Raw genomic sequence first — 22,000 nt, forward strand, 5'->3', positions numbered from 1 at the left:
AAAAGAGATTACGATGAAATACGAATGTCGGTGAAATGGTGGGAAAGTATTTTAAATTGAACACCGGCAGAGTTGTAATAAATACAAATTGATGGCAACACATTTCTCGCACAACTAAATACGCAAGAAATTGCTTTAAAAAATAACAAGAAAACTGAATTTGGATTTGGCAAATTCTTAGTATTCACACTTGTGGAGTATTTCGAAAGAATTTCACTTTTTGAGTGAATACCCTCTGGATAAATTTTACTTACAACGGCAGTTTAACTTCAAAGGTACTTTTATATATATATTACAAAATCAATAAAAACCCAAAATCATAATTTAACATCAACATAAAGCGAGCATTTGTGTGTGGACTTGTTGAATAATGCTGAGATTCACAATAACTTGAATACTCTGTGGAATGATTTGCGATTCAAATTTAATAACAAAAATTGAGAGAAACATAATATACACTTGAGTATTTATGCTTTTCTAAGAAATTTTTAATAATATGCCTCTTATGACAGGAGTACTTCAATAACATGAACAGAAGAGAGAGAAATATTTCCAAGATATGCAAAAATATAAACCTATTCTTTCATATACCCTACAAATTCAGTCAAAAATTGTAGTTCTGTCAAGGCTAAAATTGCACAGAAATTAAAGTAACTAAAATGCACGTTGAATGTCAAAAGTGGACATAAGTAGAGGCCAAGTTGACCTTTATATTATTCAGAAAATATGAAAAAAAGTGAGAAACTTCAAATAAAAAATGTTCAAGGAAAATTTGATGTACTACAAATTTATAAATTGAATTTTAAAATGAATTGTTAACTGTTTCGAGCAGTTTACCAACTTTCCTATTCCAAATAAGTTTAGAATACTTAAGAATTACATTTTTTATATAAATATTTTAATTCTTATAGTAAATTAGTATTTATGAAATCGGCATACCTTCTTGTTTTCTTCAACTTAAAGGGCATAAAATACCACAAATGTACATGAACAATATTGGCTCAACATATTTATGAGCGTAAATATTTCTATAGAAATCCAAATATGAAATTAATATAATGCACAGACGGAAGCAAGGAAAAATATAATAAATTCACACGCGAGAGCATTACATATGTGAGTAAATACAGACATACCATAAATATAAATAAATATTTGTGTGTTCAATGTATTTTATTTGCGAATGTTTAAGGCCTTTTATACATGCTCGCTATCAGATACAGATACACAGCGATATGCTGCTGATATTCAGATACAATAGAAAATCGCAAAAGGCAGCATCGAACAACAAGAACAACAAGAACAACGAGGAGAACAAGATGAACAAAACAAATGAGTATCTGAAACGCGACAAGCATCAGCATCAGAGCACATGACAAATTCACACCGAATACAAATTGTTCGTGCGAATGAATGAACATTTTTGTAAATTGAAAACTTGATGAATGAAAAATATTTGATGGAAAAACAAAAGAGCCAATTCCGAAAACGCAAAAAAAAAAACCAATAAAAAAAATAGCTGGCCAAAAAAACAAAAACTGTCAGCGAATAAATGCGCATACTACCATACTACATATATCCAGCTATAGACATATTCATATTTGCACATATTCATATATACATCGGCATGCATATAGAGTGAAGTATGTGTGTATAACACTGGTCACACAATAGTTGAATGCAGATACGGAAAACGATTGCAATTGTTGAATGTGCCTCAACTCCGACTCCGATTTCGATTCCAACTACTGTAGGCAGTGTGAAAAGCTCGACCAGAGTTCAAAGCACCCACAAGGGATTGTCGGAGGGAATGAATATGATAGCAAAAAGTAAAAAAATAAACATCGAATGAATGAAGAACAAAATACATAGTGCAAAAGCAAAAAGGAACAAGAAAATTATTCACACAATGTAATTGCAGTAAAAGAATACAAATTGTATACAAATGAATCTCTTTTTACAAAAAAAGAAAAGAAAAAAAAACACAAGTCTTCATTTTCATTCTGCTCGAAATTAAAACATAAATACGAAGACTTTAAACCAACTCCCTACAGAGAGAATCGAAATGAAAGCTTAAAGCTCAACACAATGCCAACAATGGCAAAATAAATAAAAATAAAAATGCTATTCCCCAAAGGCAATTCTCGTTTATTTTGGCCTTTTTCAAATTAACATTATTTAATCAAACATTTATGCAAAGAGACAGCGCACCCGAAACTGGCCAAAAGCGAATCCAGCACCTGCTACCCCACATTAGCAATTTACGTGTGTAGGCCATGTAAATGAAGATGAGAATGGAGATGGAGATGGGAGTTGGAGTTGGAGTGGGAAATGGAGTTGGAGATGGAGATTCCCTGCTGCGGGTCCCCTCATTTGCTGGTCCCTTTGTGTTCGCAACGAGAGATGGTCACCATGTGGTCGACGTGTCGCTCAAGTCCAACAGAAATGCGAGCATAGCCCACACAAATGGCAACCGCACAGCAAAAAGCAATACGAAAACAAAGCTAACGGAGGAGAGAGAGAGCTGACCGAGTGTGCTAGACGGACAAATACCCTGTGAACAACATTCTTTACATTTATCCACTATTACTCAAAATTGTGTAACCAAGTTCCTGCTTTATTGTATGACTTAAATAACTTAAAATTTTGTAACCAATTTCCTACTTCATTTTATACATATTGCAACAAGTGAATCTTACTACTATAACTGAATAAAATTATAGCTAGCCTGAAGACATTAGGCCTTTGTTCTGGCTTATCTCCTTGCAGTAAAAAATTGTATTCGTTATTATAATAAAATTATAATAACAATAAAATTTGAATTACAGTAGATATGGAATATTCAAAACTAAACTAATTTTAATGATATAAAGCTATATATTGTTGTTTTAATAAAATGGAAGATATGGAATATTTACAATTTAAATGTCTTTTTGGATCATTTTCATTGATGCGTTTTAGAAAAAAACATTAATTAAAGTTTTAACTAGAATCTCTGATAATATGTAACATTGCTAAAGAAGCTAATCATTACGATCGCGATATTTATTTCTTCGAAACTATACAATTATTTTCAACAATTTATTACGTATATTGCAATCTTTGTAAAGTTAATCCTTACTTCGCAATAATACCTTGAATTATTACTATCACGTATGAATTTTATCTGCTTTCCTTACATATCATTCATTCATTATACAATTATTGAATGAGCGGTATCATTAAACTACTTCTCCAGATGCGATTCACTTAAGATTAAGGAAGTTAATCTAATATTTAATAGAAAATTTATATGGCAAACATGTTGAAATACAGACTATTGACACTATTTAAGATTCAACTAATATTCTACCTCAATTCTTGTAGCCCTTTGCAACCAATATGCTCTCCCCTGCAAAAGAGTATTACTTTAAGCAAACACAAGAAGATAACTAAGCAAGAATTCATCTGTCTTGTGTCGCAAGCTGCAATAGCTGTAGCAGTTCACTACAAGGTAGCAATACTAGAAAGCTGAGAGCAAGTTGATGGTCGTCGTAGTAAACTGTCGTCTGAGCAAATCCCAACATCATTCATTTGCCATGTCTATTCGATGTAAAAATTAAACGTAATGCGCCCGGAGCGCACATTAATCAATTGCTTATCCTTATAGTGTGTGTGTGAGTGTAAATGCCTACAACTGTGCAGTTGTGTGTGTGTGGTTGCCTCAGAGCTCGCACCTCAGGTATTTTGGGCATGCTCCAAATTACTTTGAACACTTTCCGAGTCAGCAGCAGCAGCAGCAGCAGTAACAACAGCAGAATCGGCAGCAGCAGCAGCCAAAGAATTTCCTTTATTAAATCGACAAGCGACATGGTATGGCATGTGGCATGTGGCATCGCGACGTTGCCACCGTCACTGTGGCTGCCACTGCCGCCCTTAGTTGACGGTGGAAACTTAGCAGATGCGTAAAACTCTCATACACACGCATCAAACATGAAAATGCTACGCTCCTTCTCCTCAGTACTTTGCGGGCTTGAGCGGGGGTGAAGATGTATTTGTACCTTGAACTAAAGCAACCACCGGCGCATGCGGTGCTCCTGTGTCCCGGCCACATGCGGGCACACAGCAAAGATAGAAGGGAGAGAGAGATGTAGGGGGAAGTACGAGTACAACCCCCGCGCCTTACGTGCCACCTTTGGAAAACTTGAAGCTGACAGAGAAACGCAGCATCCGGTGCTGTTCTCACACTCGCCACGCTACTAAACAACACACAGTGCGTATCTTTAATTTTCATAATATGCGTGAATTTCAACATTTTCGTGTTTTGTAATTACAAAACAACAAAAAGAAAGCAGACACGAGGGCAGCGAGCTAGAATTAGAGGCAGAGGCAAACGTGCGCCTGACAAACGCCTCGGCTATAATTACCGTGGCAGGTTGCCTAATTGATGTGGGCTCTATGCACGATTATAATCGGACGTGGATTTCAAATTCAATTGACTAAAATTGGGGAATATGAGATTGGGGATCGGACACAAGCCACAGCTGTTGCTCCACTTAACTAAGAGCAACATTTGCCTGCAATTTGTGGGGTCAAAAAGCAGCAGCAGGGTTCTTAACTTATTCTTTACAAATTACAAGTGAGATTTGCAACTTTCATCAAATTTTTGGGAATTAATTTTTAAAAGCAGATGTAATTTATCGATCTATCCATTTAAACTGAATATATTGTTATAAGCAAAAGCTTTTCCACAATTAATCTTAACACTACTGGAAATATAATTCTAATTACTTTAATTTCAATTTTCAAAAAGTTTTTGATAAAAAATACAACAAATCCGAAAATTGTTCAATGATAATATTTTATAAGCAATTTTTATAGAATTGCAAAATAATGTCAATAAAAAACAAAAATTCGTTACTCGAATTTCAATGCAGTTTTATCGAACTTGCTTATATATTTGTTATATGTAAAGAATATATTATAAATATGTACATAATAATGCATATTCATAACTATTAATTGCATGTAAATTTCTCACAAAATGAAATAATGAAGCTAAGCCTTTTAAAATCAAGTGCAAAGCTTAACAGCTTTCTGTGAAATGCTAACAACATAACAATTAAAATTCACTATAATACTAACTAAAAACTGTTTTCAGTTGGAGCTTTAAATTATATTTCCAAGAATATGATAAGAATGGTAAATTTGAAGCCAAATTAATTGCATTTCGAGGAATTAAATTCGAAAGACGGCTGAATCAACAAGAATTACTCGGAAGCGTTGCCAATTAACGAAATTTCTCTGGGACTTATATTAAATATAGACAACTGAAACCAAAAAGGAGCTTGCCGCTCATTAAAAAAATATCTCCCACACAAAAATATATAAAACACACTGCAAAAAAAAAAAACAAACAACAATATTTCTACTAATTACTCGTACTCACTTCATCATAATGGCGCTCTCCACAGAAAAAGCATCCGTGGGCAGTCCGCAAATATTCCAGAAACGAATCTCAACAGCTTCGCCCAGCACTGTGGCTAGCTGAAAGTCTGGAGTGCAGGTGACGCCATAATCGATGCACTTGGTGACCCATTTGCGAATTTGTTTCACACGAAAATCAATAGTGAAGGGACCCAAATAGGCGACAACACCCGACGAGATGAGCACATCGCCAGTGACGCTCTTGAAGCTCGCCTGCAAGTTCTTCGCCGACTCGGACCAACGAGTGCGTTCGCCTCCTAAGCCCGAGATGAGTTCCTGGGCACGTTGCAACTTCTTGGTGCAAGCCTCGTGCTCTGCTAGAAGTATGCTAAAAAAAAAAAGATAAATAAAATTCAGCCGCTGCATCTCTGAAGCAACTACAATAACTCACCCATATTGCCTTAACTGCTCGTCGAGTATCTTTTGAATAGCCGCCAAATTTGCTTCGACTCGCGCCAATTGCGCCAACTTCTCGTTGAGCAGCTTCATGGCAGCATTATAAGTAGCTTCAGCCTCGGCGAGAGCAATCTTTTTGGGTGCCACAATCTTGGCCACCACATCGTATTTGGACAGCGCAATGACCCAGCGACAAAGACCCTCGCAGGCCGTGGACGCTGACTTGATCTTCTCCGGATCGAAGGCTTCGTTGCTGAGAATGCGCTGTTGCAGCTTCTTCATCACCTCAGGCGGAATATTATCTTTGTCAAAGTTAAGCAAGCTGTCGAGGAACTTCATGTCGCTCAGCACACGCTTCGAGGGACCCCAGTAATCTTCCACAGTGCCCACGCCACTGGGATTGGGCACTTTGTCCGGCTTCATGTCCTTCAGAATGCAAACAGCTTCCATCACAATGCGCACACCAATGGGCGGACTCTTCATCGTCTTCACCACAGCAATGTCAGCGGTGGTGAGCGTATTTAAAGCCGACAGAGCAGCCTCTAAAATGGGCAACGCTTCGCCCAACTTGGCATCGCATTCATCCTTGATCTCCTGAGCCACAGCTGCCTGCTCCTTGGCCGCCTGTTCATCGAGTTTGACCAGCTCCCGCTGCTCTGCAGCCACTTTGCTGTCGGCCGTCACTTTGGCCACCTGTTCGGCCACAATTTCGGAGGCTTCCTTCAGTTTGGGTTCGAGTGCCTGCAATTGTTCCTGCATTACACCCACTTGTTGGGCAGCAATGTCCAGCTGCGAAATACCCGTCAAATAGCGATTGCGATTCGTGGTAATGTTGCTAAAAGTTGAGATTATTAGTTACTTAATTTATTGCACTTTTAATGTTGATATTTGCACCTAACATAGATTAAGTTACATAAATCTTTTTCGATACTAACTTATATAAAGAAAAATTCAAACGCATCACAGTTAACCCTCAACTTAACGCTCTTCGGTACAACAAAAATATTCTACGATCATTGAGAGTATCTAATTAGTTTAAACCTTACAGTAAAAGGAAACATATTTCTACTCGAATTGCAAATTGTTAAATTTACATTACTATTTTTAAAAAATATCTTTATCGACAATACTTTGTACTTACTTTCTCTTCTGACTCAACAGCGATTTGAATGTCTGAATCAATTCCAAATACGATGTGGGCGTCACATAGTTGTAACGATGCAATCTCGTGAAGAATTTCGCCGAAAGTTCCTGCGTCGAGGTATGGAACTCCATGCACATGTCAATGGCTGTCTTCCGCTCCAGAGCAGTAAGATCCTCAGAGGCCAAAAAGCGTGTAGACACCGCGAGTAGAGCATCCTCTGGCCAGGGCTGGAACCAATCGATGGTGCAGCAATTGACGATCGAGGGAAACTTGCGAATGCGATTGCGCAACGCATCGCCAATGGGCGACATGGCCAGCACAATGTGCAGCTGCTCCTTGCAGGTCTACATAATAAAAAGGTATTCAAAGAGTTGCTATTAGTATACATTGCTAACAAGGAATCATATGTAATGGTATGTGTGTATGTGTAGATCAACGATCATCTCCCACCGTCACAAAGAAATTAAATAGGGCCACGGGACTGCCGTCGGTTTGAACGGCTTTGTCGCGCTGCTTGTCGATTTGCGACATCTTCTCGACCACCTCGATCTTCTCCTCGTTAGTGAACAGATTGGGCACCTCGCCCGAGTTCAACAGATTATTGATATCCTCCAGGAACGACTCGTCTTTGATCTAAAACGCTCAAAATGTTAGCCAAGCATGTTGAGTTCTTATTTAAACAAGAGAACGGGAACCAAAAGCTACCTTCGGCAAGCCAAAGAATTTATATCGATGCAAATTGTTAACTGTAAGAGCTATATATGTTTTTCTCAATAACATTTGCAAGGATATATAAAATGATAAACTGAACTAACTACAGATAAATGCAAAGTAAATAAATAGATTTAATCCGATTGAAGACGATTCCCTTACCTGGACATCCGTAAAGAGGAAAACGCCATGCATTTCGGACGCACCGATCTTGCGTAATATTAATTTAATATCCTCATGATACTCATAAGGACCATACAATCGAGTGATTTCCACTTGGAACAGCTCATAGTCGCATATATGCGAAGCCAGTCGAGTCAAGCTCTGGCGCCCGGAGCCGCCGACACCGATGAGCAGAGCATGACTACGTGGCTGCTTTATGATGCGACATATGCGCGACAAATGCTCGATGGCAAAGCGGAATAGCACCAGATTCATTGGTTTCTTCGACATGTTATTATATTCAACAAGATAGGCCTCCACCACACTGCGCAACTCCTCCAGATCCTGCACCTCCACATAGTTCTTGGTGTCTGCCTTGGGGTTCGTGAAATCACAATAGATCAACTGTCGAAAATCTGCCTCCTCCAGCTTCTTATCCTTGGCCACAAGACGGCCAAACAATCGTGTCGGATCGATATTAAAAGAATCCTGCACTGTGGTGCACAACTTGCCAAATAACCAAGTGCGATCCGCATCCTCCACCAAGCGATCGCCGTAGACACGCAGCACTTCATGCACCCACAGACGACGCATCGAATTCATGTCCTCCGTTGCCTCGGGCACCGACAGCAAGACACCCTGTATTACACGCGAGAAATCGCGCAGATTGAACAGATAATGCGACTTGGCTGGCGTGGGCAGCAGATTCAACTTCGCATCGTTGTAGACTGAAAGTGTGGCGTTTACAATCTCGTCGATGCACGGATCAAACTCCTTCGAGAAGCCGCTGTTGAAGGTGAGTTGAAAGAGAAAGAAAAGATTAAGATAGCAAAATATTTAGGTTGAATCGCAGAGAAGAGTGTAAGGCAAACGATCGAATTTTAAATTGAATGGAATGTTACCTATAGAAATTGCATACTTTAAAGAATTTTAAAGAATTATAAATAACCTTCTCCCCATCTCAATTTGAAATTAATTCAAGCACTCACCGTGTATCCAAATGCCACAGCACAATCTTGCCAAAGATGGTGTTCATGATGTCGTCGTTAAAGTCATCGATAGACACCACATTGAAGAAGCGCTGGAAACGCGGTGTGACCGTATTGCCCGTCGAAGGCGGTCCCATAGCGACAATCATCTGCAGATCAATCAGCTTCATGGGCACAATATTCTTGCGATCGTACCACATCATGTGATCAAGCATCATGCGCAGCAGCTCAATGGGCGGCTGAGCACCATAGTTCTCCTTTAGTGGCATTGAAACATCGTCCACAAAGATGACATAGCGACTATTGAGCGGTGGACCAAAGACGCCCTTGCGACGCTTGTCCAGCTTGGACATGATGATGTCCTGTGTCTGATTAGCCGAAGTTTGAGCCGAGAAACTGATGAGCAATGGTTTGTAAGTCGATAGATCCATGCGATTGAGCATATAGTCGATGACATAGACACTCTTGCCCGTGCCTGTTGGACCCACTAACATCAAGGGTTTACCATGTCGCACCAACAGATCAATCACGGCAGCAATGCGCACACTCTCATTGGTCTGAATGATGATCTGATTGACGGGTATATCACGTGGTAATGGGGGCGCCGAGTTCACATCATCCTGCCACGGCTTCCACTTGCCTTTGCCCTCCTTGATGTAACGATAATCGAAGACCGACCCCTGCTTGGGTATGGGAAAGATGAATGGCTTGGCCAGCGTGTCCACATAGAGATCCTCGGGGACATCGTAAGTGTCGTAAAGGCTTTGTGGAAACGTTTTCTCCAGTAACGCACGAAAGATTAGGTTAAACTTCTCTCTACTCTCGGCAGTCAGTGAGCCACCCAGCGACCAAATGGCGGAGAACAAAAAGATGCCCTCGACCTGGGCGCGAAAGTCCAAATCAGATATGTTGGCCACATATTTCTCATCACGAAAATCATCGATGAAGCACTCAAAGAAATTCATCAAGCTGACCATCAAATTGGTATCCGAAGTTGGCGCAATTTCACGCAAACTCTTCCTCACCACATACAACAATAGAGGACAGAAACGTTGTACCAGCATTGAGATTAAATTCTTGCTCACGCTGTGAAACGAGGCGGGCAAAGTGTTCTTCCAGGATGTGACCAGCGGTTCCCAGCCCAGCGAACTTGGCTCCAAATAGATCATGCCACAACGCGAAACAGTCGCTGGCGAAGCAACCTCCAAATCCATTGGCTCAAATATTAAATTGGTCGTATTGGACAGCTGTATAATCTCGCCAGACATCAAACAGAGTTTCTTATTATCGTCCAGTACTGTGTTCATGTTCTCAATCCAAATAGCATCCACGGGACCATCAAAGATCAACCACTTGCGATCTGGGGAATCGGAGACTGCAAAGAGGCGATAGTTCACAGCCAGAATACCATCGCTCCACTCATGGGAGACTGCATCAAACTGTCCATAGAGCTGTCCCATGGTAATAGCCTTGGGATTGATGATCGTGAAGATCGCCTTATTCTCGGAGCCATCCTTCTTCTCCATGCACTCCAACGCCTCAGCGAGAACGCGATATGTGGTGGTCTTGCCACCAAATGGATTACCCACCAGCATTAGACCGTGGCGCACCACAATCATCTCGTAGAGCTGAAATTTGATTAGATATAGATTGTGAAATACATCATATATATAATTAATAGGAGTTATAATTACTGCCTATATGTCCTTACCTGTTGAACCTTCTCGAGCACAAACGGCGTGCACTGTTTGTTCTGCCGCTCACAAGCCAACTGAACGCAGGCATTGAAGATCACATAATCGGCCTCGGGCAGCGTAACACCCGGGAACAGATCGGAGGTAATGCCCTGGAATAGCGGAATATCCTGGTTCAAGAATTTGGGCAGATTGACGTCCTTAATGGAGCGTAGCACCAAAATATCTTCATTCTCATCGCGATAGCGCAGCTTCAAGGCGCCAGCAGCCTTCAGCACAGACTTGACAGCACGCATGCCATAATCATAATGGCACTGAGTACTCAACTGCTCCGAGCACAAGCGATAGGTTGCCACAATCTTAACCGAAAGAGGCTTGGCGGTAAGGAAACCATAAGAGTACAATTCAATCTCGGAAATCAAGGCATAATCCGGCACCATCATGGCCACAGAACGGAACAAGGCCTAAGAAAGTAAATAAATGAGTTTATAATCTACATATATAAATAATTAATCAGTGAGATTACCTTCAGATTATCGGGCAACTCGGAGCGACCAGCATAGCCAGGATTCATGGTGATAAAGACAGCGCAAGTGGGATCCAAAGTAAGCGTGGTACCCTCAAACACTAGCGTTGGCGAACCTGAATTGATGCCTCGCTGAATGGTTAAGATCTGTTGAGCGACCACAGACAACACTTCCAAATCAATGCGGTTGAACTCATCAAAGCAAGACCAGGCGCCACACGAAGCCAAGCCCTTGAAGAACTTGCCCAGCGCCAAGTAATCCAAGCCATCAGAGCAATTAAACACCACACACTGCTTGGCCACAGCCTTGGCCAAATCCTTGGTGGTCTCCGTTTTGCCAGTGCCCGCAGGACCTTCAGGAGCGCCACCCAAATGTAGATTGAGAGCAGCAAACAGCGTGCGATAGCAACGATCGGTCAAAGGAGTGACAACCAGACGTGGAGTATTCCCCAGATACTCGTAACCATAAGGCAGGGAGCAATTAATCATTCTAGTGTCCAGATTGTTATCCTCCCAGTAATAGCGCAGCTGGCACAACCACTGAAAGTCTTGCAGATCGTCAACACCCTTCTCCACAATATCCGCCAATACATCGCGAGCATGCACATCGAGCACAACCAAAGCTCCGAGAGTTATGCGATTCTGTGTGTTGAGATCTCCACGCACTAGATCGACAATCTTGTTGATTTGCATCATGCATTTTTGCAAATATTTCGCCAAACTTTCTTTAGGTGTCTCGCTGAGAAAGCACTCGGTGATCTCCAGCGTCCAATAGGTCAAGGATATCGATTGCACCGACTGCCCGGGCCAAGTCAAAACCCAAATGTTGCGCTGCATCTTCACATAGCTGTAGAAGGCCTCAGAGATCTTGTGATGCAAACTTTTCTTCATGTCGATCTCCAGCTCAAGCAGCCACTTCTCCACCTGACCTCGCGCCTTAGCCGTTGAGATGACATCCACCAGTACGACTTCCTCACGCTCCGAGGAACGCATAGCGGTGACCTCCAGTTCCTCGGTAAAGTTGAGTGTGCCAATGCCCTCGAAACACTTCTTGAGATGCGGCTGGACGCGTGTGGGATCCTTGGTCTCTGAGAGAATTTCAAGCAACTCGTCGTTGGAGAGGAAGAAGAAACGTGGGAAATACAAACGCTTCTTCTCCAGGTAAGCATTGAGTCCCTTTTGTATAATCTCCAGCAGATAATAAGCCTTCTTTAGCTTGTCGTTCATCTTGTCGATTTGCACGACGGTCATGACACGCGGATCGGAAGCCACTTGTTTCATTAGTTCCTTCCAGATCTGTACGTGAAATGAGGAATCAGGAATTATTCAAAATACACAACTTAAGAGTCTAGACTCACCTTATCCACAGCGCTGAAGCGACGTCCTTCTTCAGGCATTTGCTGTTGAATGTCGGGACTGCTGAATATGGGCTCCAGATACATCCAAGTAGCTTGAACTCGCAGCCACTCGTCCAGAATTTCTTGCAGCAACATAAGCTTGGCTTCCCACTTGCTGTGAGTAGAAAAAATTCGTAAGTTAATGAACTGTTAGGTAAAGCACAGTGGAATTCTTACAGTATGTCCGCCTCGAAGGGTTTGATGTAGGGTGAGCTCTTCATAGTCTGCGTCTTGATGATTTGATCGTCCAGCAGAATCTGTATGTCATCCACGGCAGACAACTTGAAGGTGCCTGAATCTCTGTAGTAAATAATTTAATTGCATTTAGTAAGAGTTTTTCAGAACAATAGTTGATAGGTGTTTATAAAACGGACATGAATCTAATAGTGTAAATGATCTCCAAGTATTTACACCAATCTATAAGATTTACTACCCTCTTTTGTAGTATATTCTTGCCACTTAATTCCTTACCTGTATGGCGATATATTGAACTCGACGCCCTCCCATTCGCTGACCATTTTGGCCATGGCCTTCTCTAGATTGTTCTCCTTGGTAGCACTCTCCGAGATCGCCTCGAATTTGGGCACATACTCGTCCAGCTGATACTCTATAATCTTCTCGAGCGTCAGCTCCGGTGACACCTTGATGGGGAAGCCAATAATCTCGGAAACTTGCTCCCAATGACGCGCCTTCATACCCGGATTGCCCAAGGTATTGATAATCGGCATATGACCGCGGAAATGTTCAATTTGCTCCTTGACATCAAGTATGAGCTGCATGGTCGTAGGATGTTCACCCATCTGCTTCTCCAGCTTCTGAATGACGCGATAAAAGTTGGCCACATCGCCATCAATCTCATCGGGATCAAACGAACCCACTTGTGAGTACATCCACGTCTCCCACTTGTCAATAAAGTCTTGGCCGGCATCAAAGAGATTCTTATAGGGCTTCAGTTGATCGTGGGTCTTCTTGCGCACCGGATACTGTGAGAGATCCCAGCCATAGGCGGTTTCCTCCTCGTTGATCTGATCGATGGTCTCCATGGCGGTGACAAGTCGCTGATCGAGAACTGTGGCACGTTTCTTGTACTTGGACAGCTGCTTAATGTCGCCCCAAGTGTCGTAGCCTTGTACTTGATCGTAATAGTTTTGCAGCTCGCGGCGGAACATTTCGATGCGCTTCTTGAGCAGCTCCTGGTACTCGATCATCTTCTCGGCAATGATGCCGCGATGCTGTTCAAACACTGATGCCAACTTCAGATACCATTGGAACGAATTGCTGTTGTTCTTAATCTCCAACGGCGAGTAGAGAGTGTGATCCATTAGCCAAAGTATCTCTGTCATGTTGACTTTCAGACGCGTCTCCATCTCCGGCACCAGATTCTCCTCGGCATGCACCACATAAGCTTTGAGTTCCATCAACTCGGCGGTGTCCTTGGGCACTGTCAACGCCTTCTTCGCAATCATATCGTATTCTTTACCTAGGCGACTAATCCTAGCCTGCTGATCTGCCACCATTCTAGACAGCAAATCCGATTGCAATTGTCGTGCCAACTGTTCCATGTGATCGATAAACTTCTCACGATGAAACTCATAGAGTCCCATGCGTATAACGCCCCACACTTCCTTGGCAATGCGATCCTCCTTCTCCCGATACTCGTACACCATATCGATGTACTGCTCAAAAGTTGCATCGCCCTCCATGAAGCGTCCCACACGTTCAGCATCGATGCCGTTGATCAGATCGATAAACTGATCAAAATCTTGCAAACGCAACTCGGGTCCAATACGTTGCTCCTCCAGCATCATGCAAATCCGATTCTTGGTGTCAGCCACAATGCTATCGGGCACCGTTGGTGTCAAGTAGAACTTCTTAGAGATTTTAAGATCCGTATAGAGTTTTCCCTCAATGCGTGGCATCGATTGCACACTCATCACAATTGAATCTATGACGCGCAACAGTTCGCTCTGAATCTTGGAGAAACTGGGATTGAAGGCTATGGTATCCTCCTCGGCAAGGAAGATTGAGATCTCAAAGCCAGGATTTGAGTGCTGTTTTGTGAATGAGAAATAATAAAAGACATAGCTTGAAATCAATATTGCAGGTTCATAAATGGGAATAGATTAGCTTTCGTAAATTTAGAGAAATAGGAAGATACAAAATTTTCTTATAAAGAAGGGAAGAATAATAAGAAGCTTGAATGAACACACATAGATGATATATATATATATATATATATATATATATATATATATATATATATATATATATATATATATATATATATATATATATATATATATATATATATATATATATATATATATATATGTAAATAAATAGAAGAACCGTTAATATTATTAGGCTATAAGTTTGACCATTAAAGTGAAGTCAAAGTAATATAAAGCATTATTATTTCACAAGCCATAAAATAAACAACAAAAAAGTGCAAGTCCCCTAATTTAAGGCTTAAAATAACATAAATTAAGAATGTTATATTCCTAATTATTATTATTACATTACGAGCTAGAAATTAAGCGTAACTAATTCAGTCATTATCATTACAAATCCTCAAAGCCAAAGCAGCCAAAAGGTTAGGGGTGAAAAGCTTGCTTTTACATCCCAAGAAATTCTATTTTAAATTCGCAGCTAAGAGCTTTTAAAACCATTAATGACAAGGACATGACTGACGGATAGACGATATAATAAAAGATTCCCTCCCTCCCCAAAGAGCCCGCCCTTGTCTTACGCCAAAATCGCAAACGTAATCAGCGAATGCCTTCAAGCTGCGTATGCAAATGTCCTCGAGCTGTTGTGTCATTAAAGCAGCGACACAATTGAAGAAACGCTTCACCAACGTCATGCGTCTGATGTCCGGCAGTTGGCCACGTTTGCTGGCCCTCAACAGCGTCGTATGGATCTCTCCATACCAAATATCCTCTAGCATTTGCTTGGCCACATCTATGTGACCTCCACAGATATACTACAAAAAAAGTATACAACAAAATTTCAATAGAAATATCTAAAGTATGGAGAGGATCGTTGTAAAACTTGCCACAAAATTAAAGAGTGTGAAAGGCTGTTCGACCTTGCTAAGCTCCTCGATGTTGACCAAGAACTTGCTGCTATACTTCATGCTCCAGACCTCCAGGATGCTGGCAACGCTTCGATGGATGCAGAAGAGGGTTTTCATCAAACGACTGCGATTCTCATCGTAGCTGCAAATGGAGGAGATTTCATTAAATGACGCTGCGAGAGCAAGTTATGCAAATTATCTTGAATGGGAAAACTTTTCACTTGAGCTATTTTAATATGGCCCATTAAGCAGTGTGCATAGATCCAAAACCGCCTGCGTTCAAACGCCTAGCTTGGCCTACATTTAATGAGGCTAAATGCTTTAAGCTATAAATTAGAGCTGCCTGCCTTCCATGCCTTCTTCCTTCCTCGCTATCGATGTGCTCCCGCCCAATTTGCCAAAGACGACCCACTTAGGGTCGAAAGTTTTTCCATCTCACAAAGCGAATGTTGCCACGCCCCCCTTCGCTCCACTCCGCCCCGCGCCAAGTTCAATTCATTTTTAAACATATCCCTTTTACAACTTCGTGGAATATGTTCTCTAGTGTAGTGTGTAGTGTAGTGTGTGTGTTGTGTTTGGATCTCCGCCTCCTGTGCTGCAAAAGTCTTAATGTTGCTCATCAGATGTCAAACCAATACACAGGAGGATTTAACTTTCAGCTCTTCATCAGGTTCAGCATCAGCTTTAGCTTCAGCTTCGACTTGTGCTTCCAAGTCCTTGATGCTGCTGCTCCTGCTGCTTTTCCATTTCCGCCTCCATTGCCTGCCATTGTAGTTGCAAAAGTGTGGTTAAAAACTTTTCTCTTTTTTTTTTTGGTATGCCGCAAAGCGATTTCTCGCGTTCCCCGCCCCCTCCGCGCCAACCTTCATTCCCTAGTCTAACATCCAGGCAGTCTCTTAATAATCTTGCCCTGCAAACTTCTACTCCACTCTCCCGCGTCTCATATATGCGCTATTGTCAAGTTATTTTATAAGATTTCGCACGCTGACGACTCATTTTGAATTGACTTCTTTATACAATTTACAAAGGCAGTCAGCACACGCAAACACTTACACACACACACACGCACATAAGCTTTTTAAGTGTGTGTGGGTGTAATTGCATGTCAATTGCATGCTTTTGAAGCTGGCAACTTTCTAACGACTTTCCTGATATGCTTCCCCGGAACTTAATGGATTCCAATTTAACACTTCATTTTAATACGCTTTTCAGCTCATTTCTTCACGGTTTTGGTTCTACATTCTGTATTTTAAATCGTATGATTTTTAATATATATATAACTAATTATTTTTGGTTAGAGTAGAGACAAAATTCATTTTTTTGATAGCCTTATGAGAAGTATACCATTCGGTTATTAATACACAAATTATTTAATCCAGATTATGAGTCAAGGTGCAATTAATTTGTTGTTTATAATTATAAATAACAAATGGAATTGATTTAAATTCCATTTAATTAATAATTCAATGTTTAAAATATATTCTATCCATTGCTTAAGGTTTTAAAAATAGTACTTATTTACAAAATGAAAACAAATGAATATTCTGAATAAATCTATATTAAATCTTATATAATCAAGGAACACTTACCGATATCGCCAGTGATTCATGAGTATTTTAATTTCCTTGCGTTCTGGAGTCTCAAACGTCGCTGGAGTTCCTTCTTGAGTTAGGCGATCCAACACCGAATGCCTTAAAACAAAATCGACCACCGCCTTTTTCATGGCAAACACATAATCCGAACGCACCTCAGCAATGTTTTCAACTAATGCTGACTCCCATTTTTTTAATAATGGTGGAACTAGATTTATAATTCTGCAAATTAGCAATTTGTTAATTCATTGGTAAATTGATAAATTCGTTAATTTTCCAGCTCTACCTTTTCAGTGTCTTTTTACTGATGGTGGACACGTGTATTGTGTCAATGCCATGCTTGATGTAGTAATAATATCGTAAAACTTCACGTTCACTTTGATCTGGAAAAGCAGTATCTGCTGTGGGAGCTTCTTCACCACCTTCGTCCATATTAAGAATGAGCTCCACTAGTTTACGGCGAAAGTTCTCTCTCTCTTTTCGCATGGCCATGTAATGAGACGTTGGCTTGCCCTGATCACCTGACTTGTCGGATGCTCTGTGCCGTGATCGTGATTTTGTGGCCACTAAACTCTCGGGTAGATCCGACAGCATTTGGCCATCAAACAAGCGGCTGGCACATTCGGGCATATTGAGTTCATACCACAGCTTTCGTGATTTGTATTCTGAATTCGCTTTTGATTGCAATATGCTTTGCAGCACATCGGGCTTGGGTCGTGTGTATAACATTTTCGATTTCGAGCAGATGCGTCTGGCACCGCAAACCGATGTAAAGCTGGGTATTTCCTTGTTTGGATTTTGTTTCGCCATTGTGTGTGCTCGTTCTTCTTCTTATGTTCTTTTCAAATTACGCGCGCACACCGAACCTTTTTGCCGGCAGGTGGCAGCACTGTTCAAAAAAAAATGTATCGAGTTGAATTATTGTCAGAGTTGATTTCGATTCATCGAAAGCGAAACATCAAATATGTCAAATCGATAGATGTGTAAAAGCCGGTTGATAGGAAAAGGAAGGAAGGGGGTGGTCGATGTGTGAGAAATTGAAACTAAAAATGACCGAAAAAGAACAACAACAAAATTAAAAGCACGGGAAACAAGTATTGCACAAGCAATTTCACACCGCGTTTATTGTTATTGTTAAATTAAGGCGCCTGAACGCGTTTATTACGATTAATTAAAGACCACAACAGCCGGTGTTTGCTGCACTATCAACTGTTTGAAAACAAATGCAAATCACAAATTAGAAAAATTGATTAAACAAATAGTAAACCCAACAACCAAGGCAACAACCATCAGCACATTTTTTTGTTGCCCATAGCAGCAGTAGGCTAGCGCAACAAGTAAAACACAAATATTTTTGTGTTAAATTAGAAAAAAAAAAACATAGATAAATTCTCAATAAAATATGTTGCTGCAAAAGTTTCTCGGACGTACTCTTCACACCACGCGGCGCTTTTATGCCGCCGGCGCAGGTTTGGAGAAGAGCGCGCTGTCGGCGCTGAGGAAGAAGACCGGCTACACATTCGCCAACTGCAAGAAGGCGCTCGAGTTGCATAACAACGACATCAGCCAGGTGTGAGGAAGGGAGATGTTATTAAGTGTGTAACCACTAAACCTTTATCTCTTATTCATTGCAGGCTGAGAAATGGCTGCACGAACAGGCGCAATCAATGGGGTGGTCCAAGGCCACCAAAGTAGCAGATCGTGTCACCACACAAGGATTGGTTGGCGTGCTCATCAATGGCAATCGTGGCGCCATGGTGGAGTTGAATTGTGAGACGGATTTCGTGGCACGCAACGATACATTTAAGCGCTTCGTGGATCACGTGTCGCGCATTGTGCTGCACTACACGGATCAGACCGAGTTCGACGGTGACATCTGGAAGGTAACCAACGAAATACATTTATAACCATTCTATGAACAGGAAGTAGAAGTTTATGTGTGATGACATCATATAGTCACGCTCATTTATCTTCCTTTATGATCCAGATCCCACGTCTCAGAGTTAGACATAAACACTTTACTTTAGAATTTAGATTCTCCACCGAAAAATAATATCAAAATCACAACTGTGGAGCTAGAGTATATACTTTTGAGTTATAAATTATATATAAAATATATCTCAACATATTAATCTGTAAATTCTTGTTGCTTTGCAGCTTGGCTTTGATGCGGATGCTCTGAAGAATCTGGAAACGCCGCAAGGCGGCAATCTGGCCGATCATCTGGCGCTGCTTATCGGAGCCATTGGCGAAAACGCCAGCATACGGCGTGCCCTCTGCTTCAAGGTCAACAACGATCTAATGCTTACTGGGTATGCGCATCCAGCGCCCACAAACATCACGACAACACAGAATATCACCCAGGTGGGCAAATATGGTGCCATTGTCGCTTTTCGTGCACGCGACTTTGATGATCTGGAAGTGCAAAAGGGAATTTGTCAGCAAATTGTGGGAATGAAACCCATTAAAATTGGCGAATATGGCAAGGATAAGCCGGCGGAGAATAAAGACGATGAGACGTGTCTCATTTATCAGGAATATCTACTGGATGCCGATAAGACGGTGGGCGAAGTGCTCAAAGAGCGCGGCGTTGACATCGTTGACTATCATCGATTCGAGTGCGGCGAGCCATCAAAACGCGATCTCAAAGATCTGCTGCAGGCCCAGCAGCTGAACAGCAATTGAACAACAATTCGAACTTGACTCTGTAGCATCCAAAATTTTGTTGTACACCTTTATTGTTAAACTCGTAAATTCTAGCCACCATAATAACAAATTCTGGAAAACAAAAAAACACGCTTCTAGGTGCCTCTTTCTATTTCAATTCCATGCGTCACCGTCGTCATGCCCCACACGTTGTGCTCGCTTTGGGGGTAGAACGAATCCAAGTATCTGCGTGCGGGAAGCACGCTTGACCGCCTGCCACACTGCTCCGACTCTGTCTCTGCCAAGCACCTACAACCAACTAGCATTAAAGCCAAAAAAAAAAAGAGAATGCCCGGTTTATGAATGAGTTTTATTCAACTGCCGCGTAATTACCCGCACGTCACTTCTTTGTGCCCCAAATGAGATGTGCGGAAACATACTCTGCAACAACACACAGACACAGGTGTTGTTAGTGTAACAGAACCTAGCCGCGTCGAAAAATACAAAAATATGCAATGAGAGTAACCCTCCACCAAAAACACTCTTCTGGTCTTTGCATAAAAAGTAGGAAGTGCTGTCAGGTTTCCCTTAAAAAACCAAACTGCGAAAAAAGTACTTTGAATAGCGATCATGGTAAAACTTTTTCTTAGGGTGAATCAAAAAGATTATCGTTGAAACGCCAGCAGGAAATGTCTTTCACCTGTTGCTGATCTTAGAGCCTAACTGTTAATCATTTTAACAAAAAACATCTTGTACTCTTGAGAATTTTACTTTTTATTGAAATAGAACGTTAGTTCCCCGGTTGAACTAAAACTAACTGCTATACCTTAAATACCATACCATCTAGCTATCAGGAATATTTTTTCTATAATATGTAATTCAAAATTCTATGATTATATTTGAATACAAATTTCCTATATGTATTTAATACTATTCTTCTATTCTACTTATTGCATTATTTACAATTAGAAATTATGAAATTTTCTTTTGTATTGTTTTTCGATTTGATTTAGTTCACTTTTCCAGTTCCATTCCCGGATGATGGGTTCCCCAATTTCGTTTTGAACTAAGAGAGCTGTCAAATATTATTGTTTGTCAAGTGCTTGTCAAAAATTATTGTTCAGTCATCGAGGTAGGCTTTTAGTTTGGTGCAATCGAGAACAGCTTATGAAATGGACTTTATGGATCTGGACTCATTTCGTCAGAGATATAGCGATATAACTGTCACAGCTGTGCCATCTGTACCGAAATCAAGTAATTCCGAGGAAAACATAGATGAAGTGGAGAATAACACTGTGGAAGCAATTCAAATGGCACCACCAACACCACTTGTGGAAATCATACCACTAGGAGCAGCAACTTTCGTTCCCTCCTCTTCGCACCAAACGCGCAGCAAGTTGCAACAGCAACAAAAAGTGGCAGATGCCACAGCCTATGCCAACGAATACAAACAAGTGCTGGCCAAGCTGGAGTACACCAAGTTTATGCAGGCCCAGCTCCAAATGATGTCCCTGACCACCAATGGAGCTGGAGGAGGAAATGCAACGGGTAAGTTAAGATTATATTATACATATATTAATTCGCATTAAGTAGTGTTTGAATATCGTAGATAGATAGAAGGAATGTAAATTCATACAGAGTATTAATCGTACAAATAACATTAAAGAATTATTTTTGTTGTTGGGTCTACAATACTTATGAGGAGGGAATGTTTGTGTTTCACTGTCCCTTAATATTATATATAATCCAATAAATTAGATAATCTCTAAAAATACATATTCTATAAAAACTATAAATAATTGATATCCTATTGAATTTAAATCGAATTTATATTTTCCACAGAAACGCCCAACATAGTGGATGTCTATGGCAGCCTGCTGCGGACCATAGCAGAGATGCAAAGCAATTTGGGACCAACAACAATTGGATTGCGTGCCCCAAAGGAGCGCCTGTTGCGTGACATTGCCCAGGCACGTGTCCTTGTGCGGGAGTGCATTCTCTTGCTCATGCGCGACCAGCAGCAAACAGTAATCGTAGAGGAAGCCACTCAACGTCAGTGACGTCAGCTGGCAACGCTTTAATTACTTCAACTTTTGTTTTAGTGTGCCATAGTCATAAAAAAAGAAAACCAAAAAAAGTACATCAATGTATGCGTGTGTTTCCGAGAACCTTATAGAATTTCTACTTACCGTATGTACACA

The 22,000-nt window shown here is 41.0% G+C and overlaps 3 protein-coding genes and 1 long non-coding RNA gene across 4 annotated transcripts in view; 2 read left to right on the forward strand and 2 right to left on the reverse strand.

The window, feature by feature from the left end:
* LOC133850262 (dynein axonemal heavy chain 7) overlaps positions 1-18,103 on the reverse strand; it is a 28,470-nt gene extending 10,367 nt beyond the window's left edge. Inside the window, 15 exon segments of the mRNA XM_062286308.1 lie at positions 5,429-5,794; positions 5,858-6,697; positions 7,004-7,350; positions 7,457-7,639; positions 7,880-8,666; positions 8,869-10,496; positions 10,580-11,026; positions 11,089-12,384; positions 12,447-12,600; positions 12,663-12,785; positions 12,957-14,536; positions 15,235-15,468; positions 15,541-15,703; positions 17,151-17,375; positions 17,440-18,103. Coding sequence (XP_062142292.1) covers positions 5,429-5,794; positions 5,858-6,697; positions 7,004-7,350; positions 7,457-7,639; positions 7,880-8,666; positions 8,869-10,496; positions 10,580-11,026; positions 11,089-12,384; positions 12,447-12,600; positions 12,663-12,785; positions 12,957-14,536; positions 15,235-15,468; positions 15,541-15,703; positions 17,151-17,375; positions 17,440-17,963 — 8,897 coding nt within the window. The 5' untranslated portion in view covers positions 17,964-18,103.
* Positions 18,104-18,238: 135 nt separating this feature from the next.
* Positions 18,239-19,925, forward strand: LOC133850265 (elongation factor Ts, mitochondrial). The gene is made up of 3 exons (XM_062286311.1): positions 18,239-18,723; positions 18,788-19,036; positions 19,311-19,925. The coding sequence occupies exons 1-3, from the start codon at positions 18,556-18,558 to the stop codon at positions 19,836-19,838; spliced, it is 945 nt and encodes a 314-aa protein (XP_062142295.1). The 5' UTR covers positions 18,239-18,555; the 3' UTR covers positions 19,839-19,925.
* On the reverse strand, positions 19,558-20,736 carry LOC133850269 (uncharacterized). Its single transcript, XR_009895613.1, has 2 exons — positions 20,193-20,736; positions 19,558-20,118 (listed from the first exon to the last, which is right to left on the reverse strand). It is a non-coding gene; the product is annotated as an uncharacterized LOC133850269 (long non-coding RNA).
* Positions 20,737-20,849: 113 nt separating this feature from the next.
* Positions 20,850-21,927, forward strand: LOC133850267 (uncharacterized). Its single transcript, XM_062286314.1, has 2 exons — positions 20,850-21,347; positions 21,642-21,927. The coding sequence occupies exons 1-2, from the start codon at positions 20,972-20,974 to the stop codon at positions 21,857-21,859; spliced, it is 594 nt and encodes a 197-aa protein (XP_062142298.1). The 5' UTR covers positions 20,850-20,971; the 3' UTR covers positions 21,860-21,927.
* Positions 21,928-22,000: the final 73 nt, after the last annotated feature.

The sequence above is a fragment of the Drosophila sulfurigaster genome, chromosome 2L (genome assembly GCF_023558435.1).
Source record: "Drosophila sulfurigaster albostrigata strain 15112-1811.04 chromosome 2L, ASM2355843v2, whole genome shotgun sequence".
Classification (NCBI taxonomy): domain Eukaryota; kingdom Metazoa; phylum Arthropoda; class Insecta; order Diptera; family Drosophilidae; genus Drosophila; species Drosophila sulfurigaster.